Source organism: Lontra canadensis, unplaced genomic scaffold, assembly GCF_010015895.1.
Source record: "Lontra canadensis isolate GAN:19392208 unplaced genomic scaffold, GSC_riverotter_1.0 scaffold255, whole genome shotgun sequence".
NCBI lineage: Eukaryota > Metazoa > Chordata > Mammalia > Carnivora > Mustelidae > Lontra > Lontra canadensis.
This window is the reverse complement of record NW_022631249.1, coordinates 144,474-167,768: the sequence shown is the minus strand read 5'-3', so window position 1 is coordinate 167,768 and position 23,295 is coordinate 144,474. Positions and strand designations below refer to the sequence as shown.

At 41.9% G+C, this 23,295-nt stretch overlaps 1 protein-coding gene across 1 annotated transcript; it reads right to left on the bottom strand.

The window, feature by feature from the left end:
* Nucleotides 1-58: 58 nt before the first annotated feature.
* On the bottom strand, nucleotides 59-22,707 carry ARMCX5 (armadillo repeat containing X-linked 5). Its single transcript, XM_032849878.1, is given in 6 exon segments — nucleotides 59-222; nucleotides 947-1,025; nucleotides 19,044-20,460; nucleotides 20,462-20,521; nucleotides 20,523-20,688; nucleotides 22,668-22,707. Coding segments are annotated over 6 exon segments (1,902 nt in total). The 3' UTR covers nucleotides 59-82.
* Nucleotides 22,708-23,295: the final 588 nt, after the last annotated feature.

The window sequence follows — 23,295 nt, the reverse complement described above, 5'->3', positions numbered from 1 at the left end:
GATTCAGGTGGTATAGTTGGAAACAAAGGTTAGAATCAATCACTAGTCCATCAGTCAGTCAACCTCCTTCTGAAGCCTAGCCTCAGTCAATATCACAGACAAAGTGCAGAAGAGGCACAACCAAGCTGGGGGATGATGGATGTTCCCGGCTGGGTGCAGACCTGTTGAGGGTAGTGATCAGCAGCAATTCCAACACCACCAGAGCTGCCACTGGAGGTGGATCTACGGAAAGAGAATGACATGGGCTTTGAATCTCTTCTAATTGTGTTGTTCTGTGCAGGGATTCACACAGAGACTGGACCTTGAATGTTTAGCGGGACAGTTGGGACTAGTTAGAAAGTCTTCTGTCATCCTCATTTCACCCATGTTTTACCCCAGAGTTTGCCGTGTTACTTTGCCTGATACAAACAGGTATGAAACTGGTAAGTGTTAGCAATGGGAGAGGTTTAGGAGCCCCCAAAGTACCCTAATAGCTCTTAGGCCAGTTTTGATTTCCACTTCCCCACCCAAAGTTGTACCTACTCTCATACCAACATATATGGATATGGTCTGATTTCCCCCTCCTTCCCTTGATTCCAGTATTGTCAAACCTAAAGCAACTTGGAGGATATCCTAGGAATAAGTAAAAATAAAGGAGAAAATGGAGCCTGACTGCTAGATATGTAAGAGGGCACATTGACCTCTGATGCAAGTATCTCTTACCATAAGAGTTCCATTTGTCTGTTTCCTGTCTCCTTGTCCCTGCTCTCAGGTCTTCTACTTCCCTTCAGAGCCAATTCACAACTACCCCAAAATTCCTAGTATCTCCTGCAAGAAAAGGACAAGGGATGCTGTGGCAGTGTGTAAATCTGGCAGCAAACAGGAGAGGTGGAGGAGGTCCCAGACCCACATGGATCAAAGACACTTGCCATGATCTTACTCTAAAGTGTTCCCCTGATTTACCCACCTTCACAGAAACCTCCAGAGATCTGAACCAGTCTCCTCCTCTCTCCTTCCTTACAGAAATGAGCAGCCTTCAAGCAAGTCTATGGACAGACACAAAGGTAAAACATTCAGGAAATAATGGTAGCAACTGAGTGCTTGGTGAACTGACCAACACCAAAAATAAGAGTATCCATATTATCTTCTAACATTTAGGGTCCTGTTGATAAAATATTCACATTTAATTTAGGCCCTCTGTTTCACAGTTCTGGATAACAACTCTTCACATGACACTCTTCCCATTACTCTTTTCTCCAATTATGAGAATTAACCACTAGGTGTTCACACTCCCTTGTACTACAGAAATGGGAGAAAGAACACCGCATATTCCAGAAAACAGTATGTGCAGTGGCACTTGTAATTATGACTTGTGTGTGTCTCACCCTCACGTCCTAGGCCAATTTTAGCAGGAATTTTGGGTGGAGAAGAAGGAGTAAGGCAAGAAAAGTGCTTAGAAAGCTAATACAAAGGGGAATTTTGGAAGGTATTCCTGGATGCCTGACCTGTCCTGGTCCCACCAGTCACCCCATTCGGATGGTTTCCACTCAATGGCTGCTGCCCATTTCCCGAACCACCCCGCTCCTCGCCAGTGCCACACACCTCCAGAAATCCAGGCCATTGTCTCGTGCCTCCTTTTTCTCAAGCCTCTCCTCTACAGATGCAACCTGCAGGAGGAAACCACCAGAGCTAACACGCAGAGAGAAGGCTTTGGCATCAACCAGGCACCTGTAGAAAGGATAGCACCCACGGTGCGGGGCCCAACAGGCCCCTTTCCAGAATCAGGGCCCAAAGCAGCCAACGCCAAGGGGCATCCACTCCCGCCAGCAGGGCATAGAGCTCCCGGCCGCTCCCCCCCCAACGCGGAGGCCTGCCTGGGCACTCCACACCCCAGCTCCCGCTCTGCCATTTCTTCCGCAGCAGAGCGCCCCCCCCCCGCCCCCGCAGCCACAGCTCTCTGCCCACACAGACACCGTCGACGGCGGGTCGAGGGCGCCTGGAAAGCTGGCCGCGGAGTGGCGGGCGCAGTTCGCCTCCAGAGGATCCGAGGGAGCCTCTCCGGCCAGCCCCCTGCCCCGGACCGGACCCAGGCCAGTCGCCGCCTCTCCTCGCCAGGGGTCCCGCGGCGTTGCGCACCTCTCTCAGGGACCAGCTACGACAGGGTCGCCTCCTCCTTGCCAGGCTGTCAGGGTCTGGGGTCCGGGCAGCCTGTAAGCCAGGCGACAGTGGGGGTCCCCCGCCTCCCCCCACGACACCCCCACTTGCCCTCACACGCTCAAGGTGCAAGTCGTCGGCCTCCCCCTCCTCTCGGAGCTCTTCACTCGGATTCCCACCGCCTTGCGTGCGGCCAGAATCGCAAAGAGGCGTCCCGCCCCCCGCGCTGCGGCACCAAACTGGGCAGGGGCTGCGCAGGATGCGGCACGAAACGCTCGCGGCGAGGGTGTCGGGAAGGGGGGCGGAGGGATACGGCGCGAACAAGCTCGACGCCCCCTCCCCGGCCCACCCTAGTTCCGACCCAGAGGGGGCGGGGCCAGGAGGAGCCCGAGCCTAAGGGGGCGGACTCACAGCAGCCCTTCTCTGCAGACCTCCGCGGGCGACCACCCCCTCGTTGCTGGCACTGCAATCTATGGGACCGGGGGACGGTTGGCGGTGGGGGCTGGGATCCAGAGGTCGGGGGCGGCGGGGAGGGAAGGTGTGCGGCTGACAGCGGCGGATGGATATCAACCGCCCCTCGGTATCCCCACTTCCGTCCACCATCCTAATTGGAGGCGGGTGGGCCAGGGGCTCTCAGGACAGCAGGCTGCGAGGAGAGAGGCGGCCTAAGGCCCGACTGCCCCGGAGGTTCTGGGGTGGATGGCCCTCTCACTTTCTTCCTTCATTGCTTCGCGGGGCCACGGAAGGGAGGAGGGCGGGGAGGACCCCCACGGAGGCCTCACCACCACGCCTTTTCTAAAGGAAGGCAGACCTACACCTCGACCCTGAGAAAACCAACCCCTGCTCTGCGCCCATTCTTTCTGCCACGCTGCTGTTTCCCTGCTCCTTTAAACTGGTAGCATGCTTTGCCATTTTGCAGTTCCCACAGTTGCGCAAGGAGGGCCTTTTTTCCTTGTCAGGACCCGCAATGGGTCCTAGGCACTTTCCTGTCTGTTGCCCCCATGGCCAGGGGTCGGCGGCTCCTAGCTCCTCTTCAACTGTCCTATTAAGTCTTCTCTCGAAGTCACATGCAAGCTCTCATGATCTTTGGCCCTGTGGAGATGTGGCGGGGATTAGAACCAGCTTGGATCTCAGCCACCTGCCATACACGCCTGTCTAGTTTCCCCAGCCATTCTTTGGAAGAAGGCCCCATCATGTACCTACTTCCCCAGGACTGAGCTTGCGGGTTCTTGAATCTTCTGATTCCTTTACCCCTACATCCTTCCTCTAGTCTTGAGCCCTTCCTTTCTGTGATCCACGGGGCAAACAGAGCAACGCGTTTAAGCACGACTGTGGTTGAGCATGAACCTGCTAGGGCCCAGGTGAAGTGCTGGCACTTTCACTATGATAGGCGGAATAAAGGTCCCTCAGTGATCCAGAAGCTGGAATAGGCAAGGAAGCAGATTCTGCCCGGGATCCTTAGAGAAATGAAGACTGACCATCACCTTCAATTCAGACCAGTGAGGTCCGTTTTGTGTTCCCAACATCCAAGGCTGTAAGCTAATACATTTGTGTTATTTTAAGCCGCCAAGAATGTGGTAATGTGTTACAGTAACAGTAGGAACTAAATTTACTCACCATCTTTTTTTGAAATTCCATTCCCCTTCATTTACTTTACTTGGCCCTAAACCCCTGGGAAGATCAATTTGGGGGCTCATCTCTTACCCCTATAACCACCTTCTCCAGCAATCCCCTGTCTCTGTTTTCTAAAGAAAAGAGACTTTTGCAATGGCCTTTTAGGTTCATCTTAGACAAAGTCCCCATTTGCTGAAAATCACTGATGGTTTTGATGATGAAAAGGAACTATATTCTTACCATGAATGTTCACATATTTTCCTTTAGGTTTCATTTACATTTAAATACTTATTACAACTGTGCAATATTTAAGTCATAAAGAACCATCTGGAGATGATTCTATACAATATCTGGACTGACAATGGATGTCAATTATCAGAGAAGGGCTGCTTTTTCTGCGCTGTTTAAATGGCTTTAACGGTACTGTGGATCATTTTTTCTTTGTTCCACAGCATACACTCTTGGTTGAATGCCAGGCTTGAAGAAGGGAGTCTGAACTCTACTAGGACCTGTGGGTATGTGTGAATCTCCTTGCCTCCTTGAACTGTTCTTTCACTTTCTTAAATTCTCTGGTGCCTTTCATTCATTCAAGAAATACCTAAGAGTACCTTCTTTATCCTAGGCACTGGAGATAGAGTAGAAACACAAGTGAACGAAATCTCTGTTCCTGTGGAGGTTACATTTACTTGTAGTCTCTTTCTTACTCAAATTTTTATCCTAGAATTTTATGGTCATACCAGTGTAACGTTGTCTGGTAATTCTCAAGGTGATCCAGTATTGATTCCAAGGTAATTACTAACAGGGGAGTGAACCTACCACAAACTGAAAGAGTACACTGTGAGATTTTGAAATTTTGTTGGACAAGTTGTTCTTAATCCATTTACAGAACAGACCCCATTGCTGTTTAATATTTATTAAACTGAGAAAAGTCCTATTTTAAGCTCTGTATGTATTAGCACTTAATGTGTATATAAACATTATACAGATAATGTATAACTTAAATGTCATCTTTAATATCAGAGAGTATGTAAAGGTTTGAAACAGGATGTTGATCTATGTCTTTGTGGTGCCAAGTAATAGTCTATTTACTTTCTTCTAAAATGAATTCTGGTCTGATTGGAACAGCCATAGATTCATGTCCCAGTATCTCTACTAGCATCTGTCTAACACTGACTAGCTTCTGAAATCTAAATTTCTGTAATGTTATGTACTTGCTATTGATCTTTTGACTGCCAAGGCATCCACTTCAAAAGACATCCACCATACTATATAGAAAACTCTAAAGAGTCCACCAAGAACTATTAGAACTGATAAACAAATTCAGTAAAGTCAAAGGATACAAAATCGATGTATGGAAATCTTGCATTACTATATAGCAATAATGAAGCATAAGAAAGAGAAATTATGAAAACAATCCCATTTACAATTGCACCAAAGTGATAAGATACCTTGGAATAAACCTAACCAAAGATGTGAAAGCCCTGTACTCTGAAAACTATAAAACACTGAAGAAAGAAACTGAAGACAACACAAAGAAATGGAAAGAAATTCCATGCTCATGGCTTGGAAGAACAAATATTGTTAAAATGCCTATACTACCCAAAGCAATCTACACATCTAATACAATCCTTACCAAAATACAACAGCATTTTTCACAGAACGAGAACAAAGAATTCTAAAATTTATATGTAATCACAAAAAACTGCAAATATCCAAAGCAACCTTGAAAAGGAAAAGCAAAGCTGGAGACATCATAATTCTGGACTTCAAGTTATATTACAAGGCTGTAGTAGTCAAAAGAGTATGGTACTGGCACACAAATAGACACATAGAGCAAAAGAACAGAATAGAAAACTCAGAAATAAACCCGTAACTATATAGCCAATTAATCTTCAACAGAGGAGGTAAAATTATTCAGTGGGAAAAAGTGTTTCCAACAAATAGTGGTGGGAAAACTGGACAGAAACATGCAAAAGATAGAAACTTTCTTGCATCATATATATAAATAAGTGCAAAATGGGTTAAAGAACTAAATGTGAGACCCAAAACCATAAAAATCCTAGAAGGGAACACTGGTACAAACTTCTTTGACCTAGCCATAACAATTTTTTTCTAGCTAGGTCTCCTGCGGCAAGGGAAACAAAAGGAAAAACAAACTATTGGGACTACATCAACATAAAAGGTTCTGCACAGCAAAGGAAACAATCAACAAAACAGAATGGGAAAAGACATTTGTAAATGATATATCTAATAATGTGTTAGTATTCAAAATATATAAAGAATTGATATCACTCAACATCCAAAAACCAAATAATTCAATTAAAAAATGGGCAGAAGACATGAATATATGTAGAGATCAAAATGGAGTCTCTCATGTTAAGTAGGAGCCTGTGTCAAGCAGGGGCCTGTGTCAAGCAATGACGCAAGTAGTTAAAGATACTGCATCCAGGGGATATTGTTGGGATCACCATCAGCTGACACCCCAGAACTAATAACAAACAGAACCAGAGGAGGTCTGCAGGGGCCCAAGACCGATTAAATTCCTTTAAAAAAAGGGAGGATTTTTGCAGCAAAATGTCAGATTCTTCAGACATGACCTCTCTCTATGTCTGACCACTTAAAGAAGGCAATCGCCACCAAAGGCTCTGCCCAACTGATCTCTGAACAGAACTGACGTTATGGAAAGACATAAACTGTGTGTGTGCCTTCATAGTGTGCTCAGGATAACAGACATTTCCCCAAAAAGACATCCAGATGGCCAACAGTAGATGGCTCTAAAGTAGATTTCAGGAACTGAGGACAAGAGACCAAATATTATGACAAAAAATTCCCCCATTGCTTTGTTGACTGTTTCCTTTGCCATGCAGAAGCCTTTTATCTTGATGAAGTCACAGAAGTTCATTTTCGCTTTTGTTTCCCTTGCCTTTGGAAATTTGTCTTGAAAAAAGTTGCTAAAATAGATGTGGAAGAGGTTACTTCCTATGTTCTCCTCTAGGATTTTGATGGACTCCTGTCTCACACCCACAGAATGGGAGAAGATATTTGCAAATGACATTACAGACAAAGGGTATCCAAGATCTATAAAGAACTTCTCAAGCTCAACACCCCAAAAACAAATAATGAAGTCAAAAAATGGACAGAAGACATGAACAGACACTTGTCAAAAGACATAAAAATGGCTAACAGACACCTGAGAAAATGTTCATCATCACTAGCCATCAGGGAAATTCAAATCCAAACCACATTGAGATACCACCTTATACCAGTTAGAATGGCAAAAACTGACAAGGTAAGAAGCAACAAATGTTGAAGACGTTGTGGAGAAAGGAGGACCCTTTACATTGTTGGTGGGAGTGCAAGTTGATACAGACACTTTAGAAAACAGGGTGGGTGCTCCTCAAAAAGTTAAAAATAGAGCTACCCTAAGACCTAGCAATTGCACTACTGGGTATTTACCCCAAAGGTACAGATGTAGTGAAAAGAAGGGCCATCTGTACCCCAATGTCCATAGCAGCAATGGCCACAATCGCCAAACTGTGGAAAGAGCCAAGATGCCTTTCAACAGAAGAATGGATAAAGAAGATGGGGTCCATATACACAACTGAATATTATTCAGCCATTGGAAAGGATGAATACCCAACTTTTTCATCAACATGGGTGGGACTGGAGGAGATTATGCTAAGTGAAATAAATCAAGCAGAGAAAGTAAATTATCATATGGTTTCACTTATTTGTGGGACATAAGGAATAGCATGGAAGATATTAGGAGAGGGAAGGAAAAAAAATGAAGGGGAGGAATCAGAGGGGGAGATGAACCCTAAAAGACTTTGGACTCTGAGAAACAAACTGAGGGTTTTAGAGGGGAGGGGTGGGGGAATGGGTTAGCCCGATGACAGGTATTAAGGAGAGCACATATTGTATGGAGCACTGGGTAGTATATGCAAACAATGAATCATGGAACACCATATCAAAAACTAATGATGTACTGTATGGCGATTAACATAACAGAATTTTAAAAAAATGCCCCCATTGCTCTTATTACTCAGGAAATTCCAAGGGCTTTTGGGAGCCATGAACCAGGAATCATGGATAAAGACCAAATATATATTTCTTATAAACCATAATATCACACAGAGTCTCCTATAATACTTCAGTAATCTAAACAGTATGGTACTGGCATAAAAACAGATATATAAACTGGTAAAATAGACTAGAGATGCCAGAAATCAACCCCTGTTTATATGGCCAAATAATTCCTGGCAAGAGTATCAAGCCCATTCAATGGAGAAGAGATATTCTTTTCAAGAATGGTGTTGGGAAAACTGGAAATCATATGCAAAAGAATAAATCTGGACCCTTACCTTATACAATATATAAAAATTAACTCAAAATTGATCAAAGACAAACTTAAGAGCTAAAGCTTTAAAACTTTTAGAAGAAAACATAGGGAAAAACTTCATGACATTGGGTTTGGCAATGATTCTTTCGATATGACACCAAAATCATAAGAAAAAAATAGATCAATTGGACTTCATCAAAATTAAAATCTTTGGCACATCAAAAGACCCTCTGAAGAGAGTTAAAAACACAACCCACACAGAGTGGGAGAAAAAACTTCTGAATCATAAATATGGTAAGGGGTTAATACCAAAAATTTATAAAGAACTCCTAAAACTCAACAATGGCAACAGAAAGACCAAACAACCCTATTTTAAGGGCTTATTTTTAAGGGCCAAACCCCTGAATAGGAATTTTTCAAAGAAAATATACAAGTGGCCAACAAGAACATGAAAGGATGATCAAATCATTAGTGATCATGGACATACAAAGCAATCACGAGATACCACTTCACACACATTAAGACAGGTATTATCAAATCACTGAAAACAACAAATGTTGGCAAGGATGTGGAGAACTTGAAACCCATGTATATTGCTGGTAGGAATGTAAAATGGTACAGCTGCTTTGGAAAAGAGTATGGTGGTTCCTCAAAAGATTAAACACAGAATTAACATATGATATAACAATTCCACTTCTAGGTATGTATCCAAACCAACTGAAAGCAGGGACTCAGATAGTGGTATAACCGGTGTTCTTAGCAGCATATTGACGACTGTCAAAGTGTGCAAACAACCAAAATATACACAGAGATGAATGGAATTTTGAAATAGCATTCAGTCTTACAAAGAAATGAAATTTTGACACAAGTATGAACTTCAAAAACACTATGTGAAACAGCCAGACACCAAGTTATAAATATTGTACGATTTCACTTCTGTGATGTATTTAGAGTTGGCAACATTCTAGAGACAGAAAATAGAATAGTGCTGTAAGTGGCTGACTATGAGTGGGTAGTAAGGACTGGAAAGTTACTGTTTAATGGGTAGAGAGTTTCAGTTTGGGATGACAAAAAATGTTCTGGAGATGGACAGTGGTGATGGTTGAACCACAAGTGGATGTACTTAATGCCAATGAATTGTAAATATAAAATTGGTTAAAATGGCAAATTTTATGTTATGTATATATTACCACAATGTTAAGAAACAGAAATGTATAATACAAAAAGTGAATGCTAATGTAAACTAGAGACTTTAGTTAACAAAAATGTAGCAATATTCATTCATCAACTATAACAAATGTATCATACTAATGTAAGATACTAATACTATGAGAAACCATGTCGGGAAAGAGGGGTGGGAGAGAAGTAGTATGTCTGAGCTTTCTGTACTTTCTGCTCAACAAAGTACAGTTACTAACTGAAACTGCTCTAAAACAGTCAAGTAATTTTTTTAAAGCCAATATTATTGCATTTTTGGTTCATCATTTCTTGTTTTTTTCTAGTGCATTTTAAAAGCCAAATGCATAAAACTATAATTAAAGATCTGCATTAATGAATATGCAATGTATAAAGATCTAATTTGTGACAATAATAACATAAAGAGGGAACCAGAGTTGTAAAGGAGCAGTTTTGTATACTACTGAAACTAAGTTGATACTTGTACAAACTGGGGTTTTATAGACTTAAGATATTAATTATAATTGACAGAGTAGTCACTAAGGAAAAAAAAACTAAAAACATACAGAAAAAACAAGAAGTAAATCAAAATGGTACAGAAAATACCAAATTGCTTTGCACAGTGGCTATACATTTTTACATTCCCACCAGAATGTACAAGGGCTCCAGTTTCTCTACATCCTTGCTAACACTTGCTATTACTCACTTTTTAAAGAATTATAACTATTTAGTGGCTGTGAATTGATATCATTGCAGTTTTTATTTGAACCATTATTGATTATTTGAATATCTTCTTTGGAGAAATATCTATTCAAATCCTTTGACTATTCTGTAATCATTTTGTCTTTGTATTGAGTGGAAAGAGTTATATTTTATATTTATATTAATAAATATAAATCAATATTATTAATACAATATTTATATTTTACATTTTATATTCTGGGTACTAGACCCATATCATATACATAATTTGCAAATACTTTCTCCTATGCTATGAATAGTCTTTTTACTTTAATGATGGCATCATTTGAAATATGTTATATGTTTAAAGCCAAACTGAGTAAGCCTAGTAGCTTTGTTCTAACAAGTGCTGGAGGAAAATACTTTGGAAAACAGTATTCATTATATTAATTCAGTATTCAATATATTAATATTCATTATGTTATATTCATCATATTAATCATTAAACCCTGGTATCAATGTAGTAAAGCCAATACATAAGTTACTCAAGATATCCATGCAATTGATTTATTGAATCCTTGCAACTCCAGGATATTCTGATACATTTAGTTTTGGGGACAAAGATGCCAGAACATGGGTGCCTGGGTGGCTCAGTGGGTTAAGCCTCTGCCTTCGGCTCAGGTCATGATCTCAGGGTCCTGGGATAGAGTCCCACATCAGGCTCTCTGCTCAGCAGGGAGCCTGCTTCCCTTCCTCTCTCTCTGCCTGCCTCTCTGCCTACTTGTGATCTCTCTCTGTCAAATAAATAAATAAAATCTTTTAAAAAAAAGATGCCAGAACAAAAGTACGTATTTCAGAGAAATTTGATCAACCAAAATTGACATTTTGCTTCCATCACAATAGAAACTTATCTGTATAAGCTTCCACTTGACTGGTAAAAAAAAAAATATAGTCTGTGTAATAAAAAGGCTGGCTCCATTTTTTGATCTTTGACTACTGTCAGCTTTTAAGCTTCACCCCTCCTTCTATTCTGCCCCACGTACAAATAAATTACTAACTTCCCCTTGTGTCCCTTCTCTTTAGAAAAGTTTGATAATCTTACTGAGAAATCATTTATCACAAATTATTGATGATTTATATTAATTTATATAATTATCTGAATAGTATCTCCACATATTTGAAACAAAATAACAAAGCATCTTATAACTCATAATAGTAAACTCTCAAATTTATTAGCACTATGAGAATTCTTATCTTTTCTTTGCATACCAGGGATCTGTGAATCTTAAGTTTGTGCAAAAAAAATTTTCTTTTCAGACTTTTCCACAGCCCCCAAAAAGCTACTATGAAGCACTTAGCCGCTTAGAAATTGAGTTGTATTTTTCTTTTTTTTTTTAGATTTTATTTATTTATTTGAGAGAGCGGGGGACAGAGAAAGAGAGAGAGAGAGAGAGAGAGAGGAAGGGCAGAGGGAGAGGGAGAATCTGGAGCAGACTCCACATTGAGCACAGAGCCCAATGCAAGGTTCAATCCCATGATCCCTGTGACCATGACCTGAGCTGAAATCAAGAGTCGAGTGCTTAAACTGAACCACCCAGGTGCCCCTGAATTGTATTTTCTTAAAGGGGAAACTCATATTCCTCATCTGATTCTTTCTGTGAGTTAACGGAACTTATATATTTTCTTCAATATTAGTAAAATTTTAATTAAAACAAAGTGATACCATTTTGCATCTATCAGATTGGCAGTTATGTTTAAATATGTAAATAATCAGAACTGTTAGTGGGTGTAGGGAACCAGGGACTCTCATATACTGATAGTCAGTGGGTAAGATAATATAATCCCTTTCAAAGGAGATTTCAAATGTCTATTAAAATGAAAAGTACCGGGGCGCCTGGGTGGCTCGGTGGGTTAAGCCTCTGCCTTCGGCTCAGGTCATGATCCCAGGGTCCTGGGATCGAGCCCCGCGTGGGGCTCTCTGCTCAATGGGGAGCCTGCTTCCTCCTCTCTCTCTGCCTGTCTCTCTGCCTACTTGTGATCTGTCAAATAAATAAATAAAATCTTTAAAACAAAAATGAAAAGTACCTATGACCCAGAAGTCTACTTAGAATCACCCACAGAAACAAAAATGATATTGTAATACATGAAATTCAATACAGCACTAAGAAGAAAGACATAGATACATACTTATACAGAAAAATCTCTAAATCAAACTATTGAAAAAATGTTAAAGAATAATACATATACTATGATAAAATTTAATACTTTAAAAAATCCTCAGGACATTTATATATCTTTGTATGTAGGCAATGTATACAAAAGTTCTAGAAACTGACAAATATGTGTTGCTTCTAGGAAGAGGCTGGGATTGGAGTTGCATTCAAAGAGGTCTTTATTTATGATGTTTAATTTTTTGAAAGTAAAATGTATTAAGATATTATACTATTAGAGGTTTGAGGGTCCAAGTAAATATCTTCTTCCCCTAACCATGCTCTAGATAAAATGAATAAAAATAATAAAGTAGGGAGTGATGTCAGCAACACAGATGTATAAGGCTTCCTAGTGCTCAACTACCTCAGAAATACTAATTTGAATAACTATCCATGCACAAAAATACCTTCAAAAGAGCCAAGGATTCCAGTTGAGGGATGACAGCACCTGGGTGAAGCACAGAAATAAGAAAAGATGTATTGAGGAGTGTAGGAAAATAGATTCACATTAACTCCATCACCTTTCCCCCCAAACCCAGTATCCAAGCATGGGGAGATACCCTTCCCATGAGAAATGGAGAGTGAAGTGAGTGTCCAATTTCACCAGACTCCAGAGCCAAACTGTCCCAGCACAAGGTCAACTCTTATGGCCCTAAGTGGCTCTGTGCAGTCTCCCACAAACCCAGGCCCCCAGCTCACTGCAGTACCTTCCAGATCCACAACTTTAGGCATTTCCAATGATACCAGGCCCTCAATCAGCTCCTGTAAAACCAGGCTCCTGGCTCACCTCAGTACTATCAGCTCCAGCATGCCCAAGTGACTCCCATGGTTCCAGACAGCTTCCAGAGCACCAGACTCCTGGCAGGCTCCCACAAACCCCAGCCTCTGACTCATCCATGTGTCTGCCAACTCCTGTGGCTTCAGGTGGCTTCTGTAGCACCAGGATCCCAGAGGGTTCTTATGAACCCAAGCGTCTGGCTTACCCTGGCAAAAACCAGCCCCAGTGGTCTGAGGTGGCATCTGTGGGTCCATATTCATAGCAGGCTTCTGCACACCTAGGTTCCCGGCTTACGAGAGAGCTGGCTGTTTCCTAAGGCCATGAATGGCTCTGTGGCCAGGCTTTCAGTATATCCTCATTCTTGCCAACTCCCACAGCCCCAGATGGTTCCTGTCACCTCAGGCTACTAATCAGCTACTATGAATTCAGGCTCCCAGCTGAAACCAACATCAGGCTGGGTACTACCGACCCAGGCTTTTGATACACCCCAGCACCAGGCTAGCTCCTGAAGCCCTAGTCCTCCAGCCCACCCCAGTGCCAGACTAGTCCCTGAAGACCTAAACTCTAGGGCAGTTCCTATGGACCCAGGCTCTTAGCCTATCCCAGCACGAGGCCAGCCTCTGTGCTCCAGCCTCAAGGATAGCTCCCAGTGCCTGGCCTTCCCCAGCACCGGAGCAGTCACAATGGTCCTTGCCTTCAGGTTTGCTCTTGTGACCAGGCTCACAGCTTCCCCTAGTACACAACTGGTCCCTGTGGACTGAGACATCAGGCCAACTCCAGTGGTCCCTGGTGCCTATTAGGTCCCAGTGAACCTAGGTTCCAGGCCTGCCTCCTTGGACCCAGGCACCAGGTGGATCCCCATGTACACAAGCATGAGGCTTGCCCACTTGCTTACCCAGATACCAGACCTGCCCACTCAGAGTCCAGCAGAGAGTCTACCATGGACACCACTGGATAGCCCACCCTGAATCTGTGGATGAGTTGTTTAATGATGGATTTTGTCTGCAGAAGCAGTCTATAAAGACTAGAAGAGGTTCTAATTCTTCAAATGTGCAGGCACTGAAACAAGGCCACAGGGATCATGAATAATCAAGGAAACACAACTTTACCAAAGGAAACTACTGATAAAACTCCAATGACTGACTCTACAGAAACGGATATATGAACTGTCTGACAAAGAATTCAGAATAATTCTCTTAAATTCAGTGAACTACATGAAAACACAGACAAGTAAATGAAATTAGGGAAAAACAAAATGAGAAGTTCAATAAAGATACAGAAACCATTTTAAAAAAGGCAGAAATCCTAGAAGACACTGAATGAACTGAAGAATTCAAAAGAGAGCTTCAAAAGCAGACTCAACCAAGCAGAATTAGTAAATAGGAAGGTATCTGAATGTCACTTGAAATCTTTCAGTAAAAAGCAAAAAGAAAGAATAATGAAATAGGGTGAAGAAATACTACATAAATTAGGGGATATTATTTTTAAAAAATGCCTGCATTACTGGAGTCCCAGAAGGAGAGCGGGAGAAAGGAGAAGAAAGCTTATTTAAAGAAATAATGACGAAGAACTTAGCAAATTTGGGGAGAGCTTTGGACATATAAGTTCATGAAGGTCATAGGCCAGCCCCAAATTTCAACCTAAAACAAGCTTTTCTAAGACACATTATAACAAAACTGTCTAAAAATCAAGCACACTTTGTCACTGCCAAAGGCACAAAGAAAATCTTAAAAGCGGCAAAGATAAGAAGACTATAACTTACAAGGGAACCTCCATAATACTATCAATGGATTTCTCAGTAGAAATCTTGCAGGCTAAGAGAGAGTAGGGTGATATATTCAAAGTGCTGAAAGGAAAAAAAATGCTAACCAAGAACACATTACTCAACAAAGTTGTCTTTCACAAATGAGAGATAAATAATTTACCAAAAATACAAAAGCTGAGGCAGTTCATCACCACTAGATCTACCTTACAAGAAATAATGAAAGGAGGATTCATCACTCAGTTCTTTAAGTTCTTAAAGGATTCAATTCTTTAAAAAAAAAAAAACTTCATTTATTTATCTGTCAGAGAGAGAGCATGCACAAGCAGAGGGAGCAACAAGGAGAGGGAGAAGCAGGCTCCCTGCTGAACAAGGACACTAGAATCATGACCTGAGCCAAAGGCAGATGCTTAATGGACTGAGCCACCCAGGCATCCCAAAAGCTTCAATTCCTTAAGCTGAAGATAGGGGCATCTGGGTGACTCAGTTCATTATCTGCCTTTGGCTCAGGTCATGATCCCGGGATCCTGGGATAGACCCCACATCAGGCTCTCTGCTCAGCTGGGAGCCTGCCTCTCCCCCTGCTTCTGCTCTCTCCCTCTCTCTCTTTCTGTCAAAATAAATAAACAAAATATTTTTAAAAAGCTGAAGATAACAGGAGGAAAACCTGAAAATTCACAAATAAGTGGAAATTAAGCAACATGCTCCTGAACAACCAATGGATCAAAAATAAAATCAAAAAGTAAATTTAAAAAAATCTTCAAACAATGAAAGAGGAAACACGACATACCAAAATTTATAGGATGTATCAGCTTGTCTAAGAGGGAGATTTGTAGTAATAAACCCCTGTGCACTTGGTGGTAAGGTAAATTTCTTTAACCACTATAGAAAACAGTATGGAAGTTCCTTGAAGAATTAAAAATATAGGGGCACCTGGGTGGCTCAGTGAGTTAAGCCTCTGCCTTTGGCTCAGGTCATGATCTCAGGGTCCCGGGATCAAGCCCCGCATTGGGCTCTCTGCACAGCGAGGAGCCTACTTTCCCCTCTCTCTCTGTCTACCTCTCTGCCTACTTGTGATCTCTCTCTGTGTCAAATAAATAAAATCTTTTAAAAAATAATAAAAATAAAAATGTAACTACCACATATCTAGCAATCCCACTTCTAGATATATATCTGAAAGAAATAAAGTCATTTTCTCAAAGAGATCTTTACCTCCATGTTTACTGTAGCCTTATTCAAATTGCCAAGACATGGAAACAACTTAACTGTCCATTGACAGATGAATGGATAATGTAAATGTGGTGTATATACAAAATAATATTATTCAGCCACAAAACTGGAAATCCTCTCTTTAGGGACCCTAACAATGGACCTTGAGGGCATTATGCCATGTGAAATAAGCCAGACAGAGAAAGACAAATACAAAATATTCTTACTTATATGTGGAATCTAACAAAACAACTCACAGAAATATAGAGTAGCAATGGTGGTTGCCAGGGGCTGGGGATGGATGAGATGAGATGTTTGTCAAAGGGTACAAATTTCCACCTATAAGATGAGTAAGTTCTGGTGATCTGATGTACAGTATGGTGACTATAAGTAATAATACTGTATTACACATATGAAAATTTTTAAGAGAGTAAATCCTAAATATTATCACCACAAAAAAATGGTATTCATGTGATGGAATGGTGGTGTTAACTAACCTTATAGTGGTAATCATCTCACAATATATATGTATATCAAACCATGATTGTTATAAAACTTAAATTTACATATGTTATGTATCAGTAATATCTCTGTAAACCTGGTAATCTTTGTTACTGACAAATTTGATACAGACGAATGTGACTTAGAATTCCAGACAACAGTGTTCCTAAAAATAAATCCAAGAATTTGCTAAAATATCCCACCTAATTAGAAATTGGGTATGTATTTCACTGCACACATGAAAACTTATATTATGGAAAAGAAAAGTAGGACACAGCCCTTTGTGGTAAGGCAACCTTTCAAAGAGAAAGGGAAGATGGAAAAATAAGAGGGAGCAAGGATGAGGGCAAAGAAACATCACAGTTGTCATTCTAATGAAGTTCCCACTAATAGTGTGTGCTAACAGTCCAGGTGTGTTGTAGAAGATTACTTGCTTTACTTCATGACAGGAAAGATGAGAAATCCATCCTGATTTTCACTCCCAGGCAGCAACATTTTAAGAGGAGTAATATCAGATCAACTCTGATACTTTTATTATTGTATTATTGATACTTTTATTATAATTTCCTGGAAATTATTTTTCCAGGAAAGGAGTGAAACAAGGAATGAGCAACAGGGTTTTGACTTCAAGCACACCCCAGGAACAATTTGGGAAATGACTGTCTCCCATAATTCCCACCTAAGGGAGACCATCAGCTTCTTACTTTGACACAAATACCTGCATACCCCACACTCATTCTTCTCTTTAGCCAATGGAAAATTCCATAGCTGACTGTGTGCTCCATAAGGCACGAGACACAGAGTATTTCCAAAGGGTCTGGTCTAATTGTATTGGGAAGACCCCAACTCTGAAATTAGTACACATGGCTGGAATTCCAAGGGACTAAAAAACAAATTATAAACAGGCACCTGGGTGGCTCAGTAGGTTGAGCATCTGATCTCAGCTCAGGTCTTGAACTCAGGGTCCTGAGTCAAGCCCTGTATTGGGCTCCACACCAGGCGCAAAGCCTACTTATAAAAAAATTACAAAGAACTTCAAAAATCATCTAAGTAGTAACTGCACATTGCAAAATCCCTACTTTTTTCACCCTTTATGCACGTGTGGCCAGCTGTCCTTCATTTTAACTCCTAGATATATAAAAGATAGATTTAGAACTGACCTTAATAGAAATTAAACTAGGCATGGCTTCTAAAACTAGGAATACATGAAACCTTGTTGAGACTTTTCAGTTTAGGCCTTTCCCCAAATACATAAATTAGGAGCAAGAGGAAGTTCAAAAGAAAGACTAGTATTTATACACTGATCCTAATATCTGTATTTCCCAATTCTTGGCAGTAAAGGAAAGGGCCAATAGCAGCAAAGGAGGCAAAGGTAACCCCAGATACCAATCTGTACCCTGGAATTCTATGTCAGTAACCCCTAGCCAGAACATAGCTTTCGTTAAGTATAAACAGGAGGACCTGAAGAGGTATAGACCACATGGCTTTAGCTCCGTAAACTGCACAGATAGGATAACGGAATTAGGGGAATTAATTTATTCTTAACTACACACCCTTAAGGACTTTGGAGCCCTGCAGCTATCTCACTGAGCTCAGCTTGCTCAGCTTGCTCAGCTCCAAGCTACCTACCACCAAGGATAGGTGCAAATTACCAAGCCCAAAGCATTGGCCAGCAAACAAAAGCAAGGATGAGAGTAAACAGACACCAAGGTAGGACAAATGAGACTATCCATGAAGCAGCTTCTGTAATTATATCCAGGAAGACCTTCCTCTGAGGCCCAGGACTACAGGGAATGAAGCAATAAACCTGGTCCCTTGATGGGGTACCTAGATTTTGAGGGCATGGTGGGGCTGGGTCCTTTCAGAACCATATTTCCATTGCTTTACTGAGTAGGGGTGAGAACCAGGAATCCTCCTGGGAGTTAAAAAGCTTCAAGATATCCTGATGAGAAATCCTGTGTTAAAGGGTAAACCCAAGTTCAGGGACTCAGACTGGAAAGAAAGAATCTGTGTTCCCTTTCTTCTAGGTCTGTGTCCTCGCCCCTTTCCCAGATCTGCCCAGATGTCATCTAGTAGCACAGTCCTGTCTTCTTGTGTAGAGTGATTCCATTCCTTGAACATGTTGAAACTAGAAGATCTATCTATGCGAACTTGTTTTGTTTGTACCCTCCTACACACATACAGTACTCTTTATCATCTTTGTGGCGATTGTGCTTTATCCTTCTGACTAGACTTCATTCAACTGAAGAACTAGGACAATGTTTTCACCAGTTTGAGCATGCAACTTTATTAACATGTAAGTAAAGTCTCAAACGCATACATTTATGTCAATATAAAGCACAGAAATATAGCTTACTCAGAATGAATAGGTTAATTATCAGGTAATGTTGCAAAAATACTAAAAATATCTCCATTTATATAGCACAATAAAAATGAACATTCAAGTTCTCAAGATCACTTGGTATCCATAAAATTGTCTCCTTCAATCAATACAAATAACATAAATATTGAACTTAGATGAACTTACAGTTAAAATATGCATGGCTTCATATTACAACACCAAAAAAAATTGTTCACAGTTTTGTAAGAACATACAACCATTCAGAGTTTCAGTATTAATCGTATAACTTTATCTCTCACCTCAGGATCACTGTGATCTGCTAAGTCTTGGAGTTTCTGACCAAACTCTTTTGCTTCCTGGAATATGGAAATAAGCTCAGATTTAGTGAACTCTTCCTTGGTAAACAGCTTCGCCTTCTTTTTGAATTGGAAATTTATATTCTCAAATATTTCAATGATATTAAGAATATTGGCCTTTGACTCATTCTTGTTAAAGGGCGCAACCAATGATGATAGTACTTTGGCACTAATCAGTTCTCTTGTATTGGCTTGATTTTTGGACAAGCGCAAGAACACTTTTAAAACATAAAACTTGGTTTTGACACTTCCCTTGTTTAACAAGGTAAGAAAATCTGGAATGTAATTAGCAATTATATGGTGATCCTCAAATTTCACACTTAGGTGCACTAATAATTTTAGTCCAGCCAGTTGCACGGGGGAGTTCAATGGGTAAGAGATTATGTCCCTACAAACTTGATGTATGTACGACTCTGCTGGTTTTGGTTCTTCAGAAGACTCAGAGTTGTCATCTACCATATTTAAAGCTCTAGGGTGTTCTGTAACATTGGGATTATTGACCAAGTTTTCAATCATAACAGTAATACCTACATCATGAATTATATCTTGGGTAAATGGATAAGCCGGACTGATGCCCATTATCATAGTAGCTATTTCATGAATAAAAGGATCCTTAGTTAACTTAAGTAGGGCAACAAGTTTATCAAATTCTTTAGGCTCTAAACTAAAGTCACGTGATTTACAGCGGCAGGCTCTTGGATTGGGCCCATACTTTTCCCTATACTTAACCTGTTTTTTTATCTCAGCTAAGGTTTGGAAGTAAGGCCCATTATAGGGCGGGATCTTGGTCAGAGGCCGAATCCCCAGAGGAGTTTCAATCAAGGTCTCAACCAGAGTCCAATTCCCTTCTGGAGGCAAGGATGGCTCCCCTCCTTCTATTGGGACTAGGACACTATACCTGGCTCTTGACCATGCTGCTGCTTTTTGTTTTATAGTGAGTTCTGGTTTGGGAATGGGCTTGGCCTTTTCCTGGATCTTAGGTGGAGGCTTATAAACTTGAGAAGGGGTCTCCTCTTCAGGCCAGAACCAGGATCCTACACAAGGTTCTTCTCCGGTCCAGAACCAGGAGCAGACATTTTCTTCATCCTTATCAATGGACTCAGTTACAATACCAGCTCTGTCCTCAGTCCCAGCCCTGAATTTGATGCCGTCCTCTCTCTTTCTCTGGGGCCTGGACTCAATATTGGCTTTATCATCAGCCTTGGCAAAGGACCTGATATTGGCTTCAATTCCAGCATGAGCCTTGACTTCATACTTGGTCACTGCACTGACCCTGGCCATAGGCATCACCTTTGACTTGGTTTGGGGCACTGTACCAGGTTCTGCCATGGATTTTGCCTTAGTCTCAGACATGACTCCATTCTGTCATAGCTTCCATCTTGCCCACATTCCTTGTCATAGCCACGGCCTCAGTGTAGTCACTGTGTCCTGGCCACTGCTCCATCCCCAGCCTTGGCCTGGGTCACTGGTCCTGTTTTCAGTTCTGCCTCAGCCACTGCCTTGGCCTGGATCTTAGCCTTGGCTCTAGTGTTGGCAGGGCCACTGATTCGAGCTTTTAGGGCAGCTCCAGCTCCTGCTCTGCCCCTGCCTTAGCCTCAGAGCCAGTCATGATCCAAGTTAAGGGCAAGGCCAAGTTATATACCCCAACCCCGTCTCAACCTTGACTGAAGTTCTGTCCCAGGTTGGTGTTTTCATACAAAGTCCATTCGTCACTCAGCCCCCTTTCCAACTACAGGCTCTGCCAATGATATAAACAACGTGCAGAGGAAGCTCACTCAGGTAAGGGAAGAATGGCTGTGTGCCTGAGCGCAGCCCTGTGGAGGGTGGTGGTCTTCAGCCACTCCAAGGACACCAGATCTGCCACTGAAGTTGGACCTAGGGGTGGAGGAAGGAAATGGGGCTTTGAGACGCTTCCAATTTATGTTGATTAGTACAGAGAGACAGGAGAGTATGAACATTCAGTCCTAAGTGGGAGAGGTAGATAATAATCAAACTCTCTCCTCATTTCACACTCTCTACAAAACTGCAGGTACTACTAATCTTCTTTCCAGACACAAAACAGGAATATGGAGAGTGGGAAAGCTTAATGGAGGTGAGTGAGACTGAGGAATCCCTAGACTGGCTCTTTATCCCTGCTGGACTCCTACTTCATCTTATATGTCTACTGGGGAAGTCTCCATACTCATACCAAACTCAGTGATTTTCTTCTCCTTGCTTCCAATGTTGACAAGCCCTATAGCAGACCTACAGGCAGATCTATGGACAAATAAACAAACAGGATACGGAAACTGACCTCTTGGTAGAAAGACCTTGGTCCTTGGTCCCTGTATTTGTAGTCTGTCTGGTGTTTCCCTCCTTCTGTCCCATACCACCATTACCCAAATACAGGACTGATCCTCTTTCTCCTTGCTGCCCACCAGTTTACTGTTCAGTGACTGTCCTTGCATTTCTCTAGTTTAAAATTGGCCTGGGTGAAGCATAAGAATAAGAAAAGCAAGTTGGAAATCAGAAAAACAAGTGTTACCCTTCTATACTCCCGAAGCATTCAAAGATTCCAACTAAATTAGCAGGGGACAAAAGAGGGATTTGTAAACTGGCAAAACAAAAGAGAATAGAATTTCCAAGTCTCGATCTTCTCCTGTCCACCTACCCTCACACCAATTCTAACAGACACAGGGCATGTTTCTCTTTTTCATTGTTTACCAGGTTCAAGTTGGGTTACTTGAACTTGGGTTCAAGTTGCAAACTTTCATAACAACTGAGAGTTCCACAGACCTGGGGATGGGTCTATACCCAGGGTTTCACAAATGCAGAGATAAATAAATAAATAAAGCCACAGGAGACAATGGAGACTGAGTCCTTGGTAGAGATCAGCACCTGGGACACCGACCCTTTCTGGAAATAGGTACCTGTTTGCCAAAATTTTCTATGGCCCTTTCTTTCTCCTTCTCCCTCCAAGTTCCTCTGCTCCATCCCAAAAATCTGCTAATTCTCCTGCACAGCCAACTCAAACATCCGCGCAAGATAGTGGTGGTGGTGGTAGAGATGGAATGCTCAGACAAGCCATGGAAACTGGCTGGAAATCAATGAAAAGTATTATCTCCAAATTTCATCTAAGATTTTATGTCTCCTTCCTCTCCCAAAAGCCTAACATTTTCTGCAATATAACAGGAGTAACAGAGGGCTGTCTGGAAAGCATGCACAAAGGGAATCTAGAGTTTTCCCCAGAATCCTGCCTGTTCTAGTCTTAGCCATCTACCAACTCCAAGCACTGCCCACTCCGCAAAAATCAGGCCAAGTTTCCTTTTCTTATCCCCTCCCTTTGAGGTCAACAGCCTTCTACAGATCTTTACAAAAACATGCTGTACCGAAAATTCAGGAACGGACCGAAATATATAAATGCATGATACACAGCTAAGGACCAAACGAAAACACAGTGGGAGAGACTCGGTTATTAATGGTCAGACTAGTAGGACAGGAGAGCATTTTCTAATCCAGGACTTTGATTATCAAACACAACTTCCCTTTTACACTCTCTCCCAGGGCTTCCCTGACAACTGCTCTCACCAACAGCAGCAACCCCTCCTCCTATTACATAAACCGCCATTTCTCCGCTAGAAGCCGCTGTTACACTCCTTTACCTTCCCAAACACGGTCGGAGGTGATTAGTGTCTGGAAATCAAGCTAGCAATATCATTTTAAAAATTTATAGTTGCGTACCACTCAAATTAACCCTGTCCCCCTCTCCCTCTCACCGCCCGCGTCCCACGACCAGATCACGTATCCCACATTCCTCTCTGATACCCATATCCACACTCCCAAGCGATGCCCGCCTTCTCACTGACCTGCTCTGCTTGGATCAGAGACAGTTTTCTTATTTCCTTGCCTGAAAGGGTGCCGTGCCCTACAGAAAGAGGGACGGACAGTCAGATGGACACGAGAACACGAGACAATGGCGGCGACTGTGTTTGGGGATTGGCCCGGCACCTGGGATTTAGGACGCGAAACCTGCTTTGTCAGATTAAGGGCCTTAACTGGCAAACAATTGCCACTTTTTGGTACTCCCTTCCTCCCGCCCCCAAAGCTCCTCCGAGACCCACGCCTAGTGACTAATTAACTGCTACCTTTTCTTCCGCAGACTCTGCTTTGCCACGTCCCGCGTACCCAAATCTGCAGCGGGAGGAGCTAGAGAGCG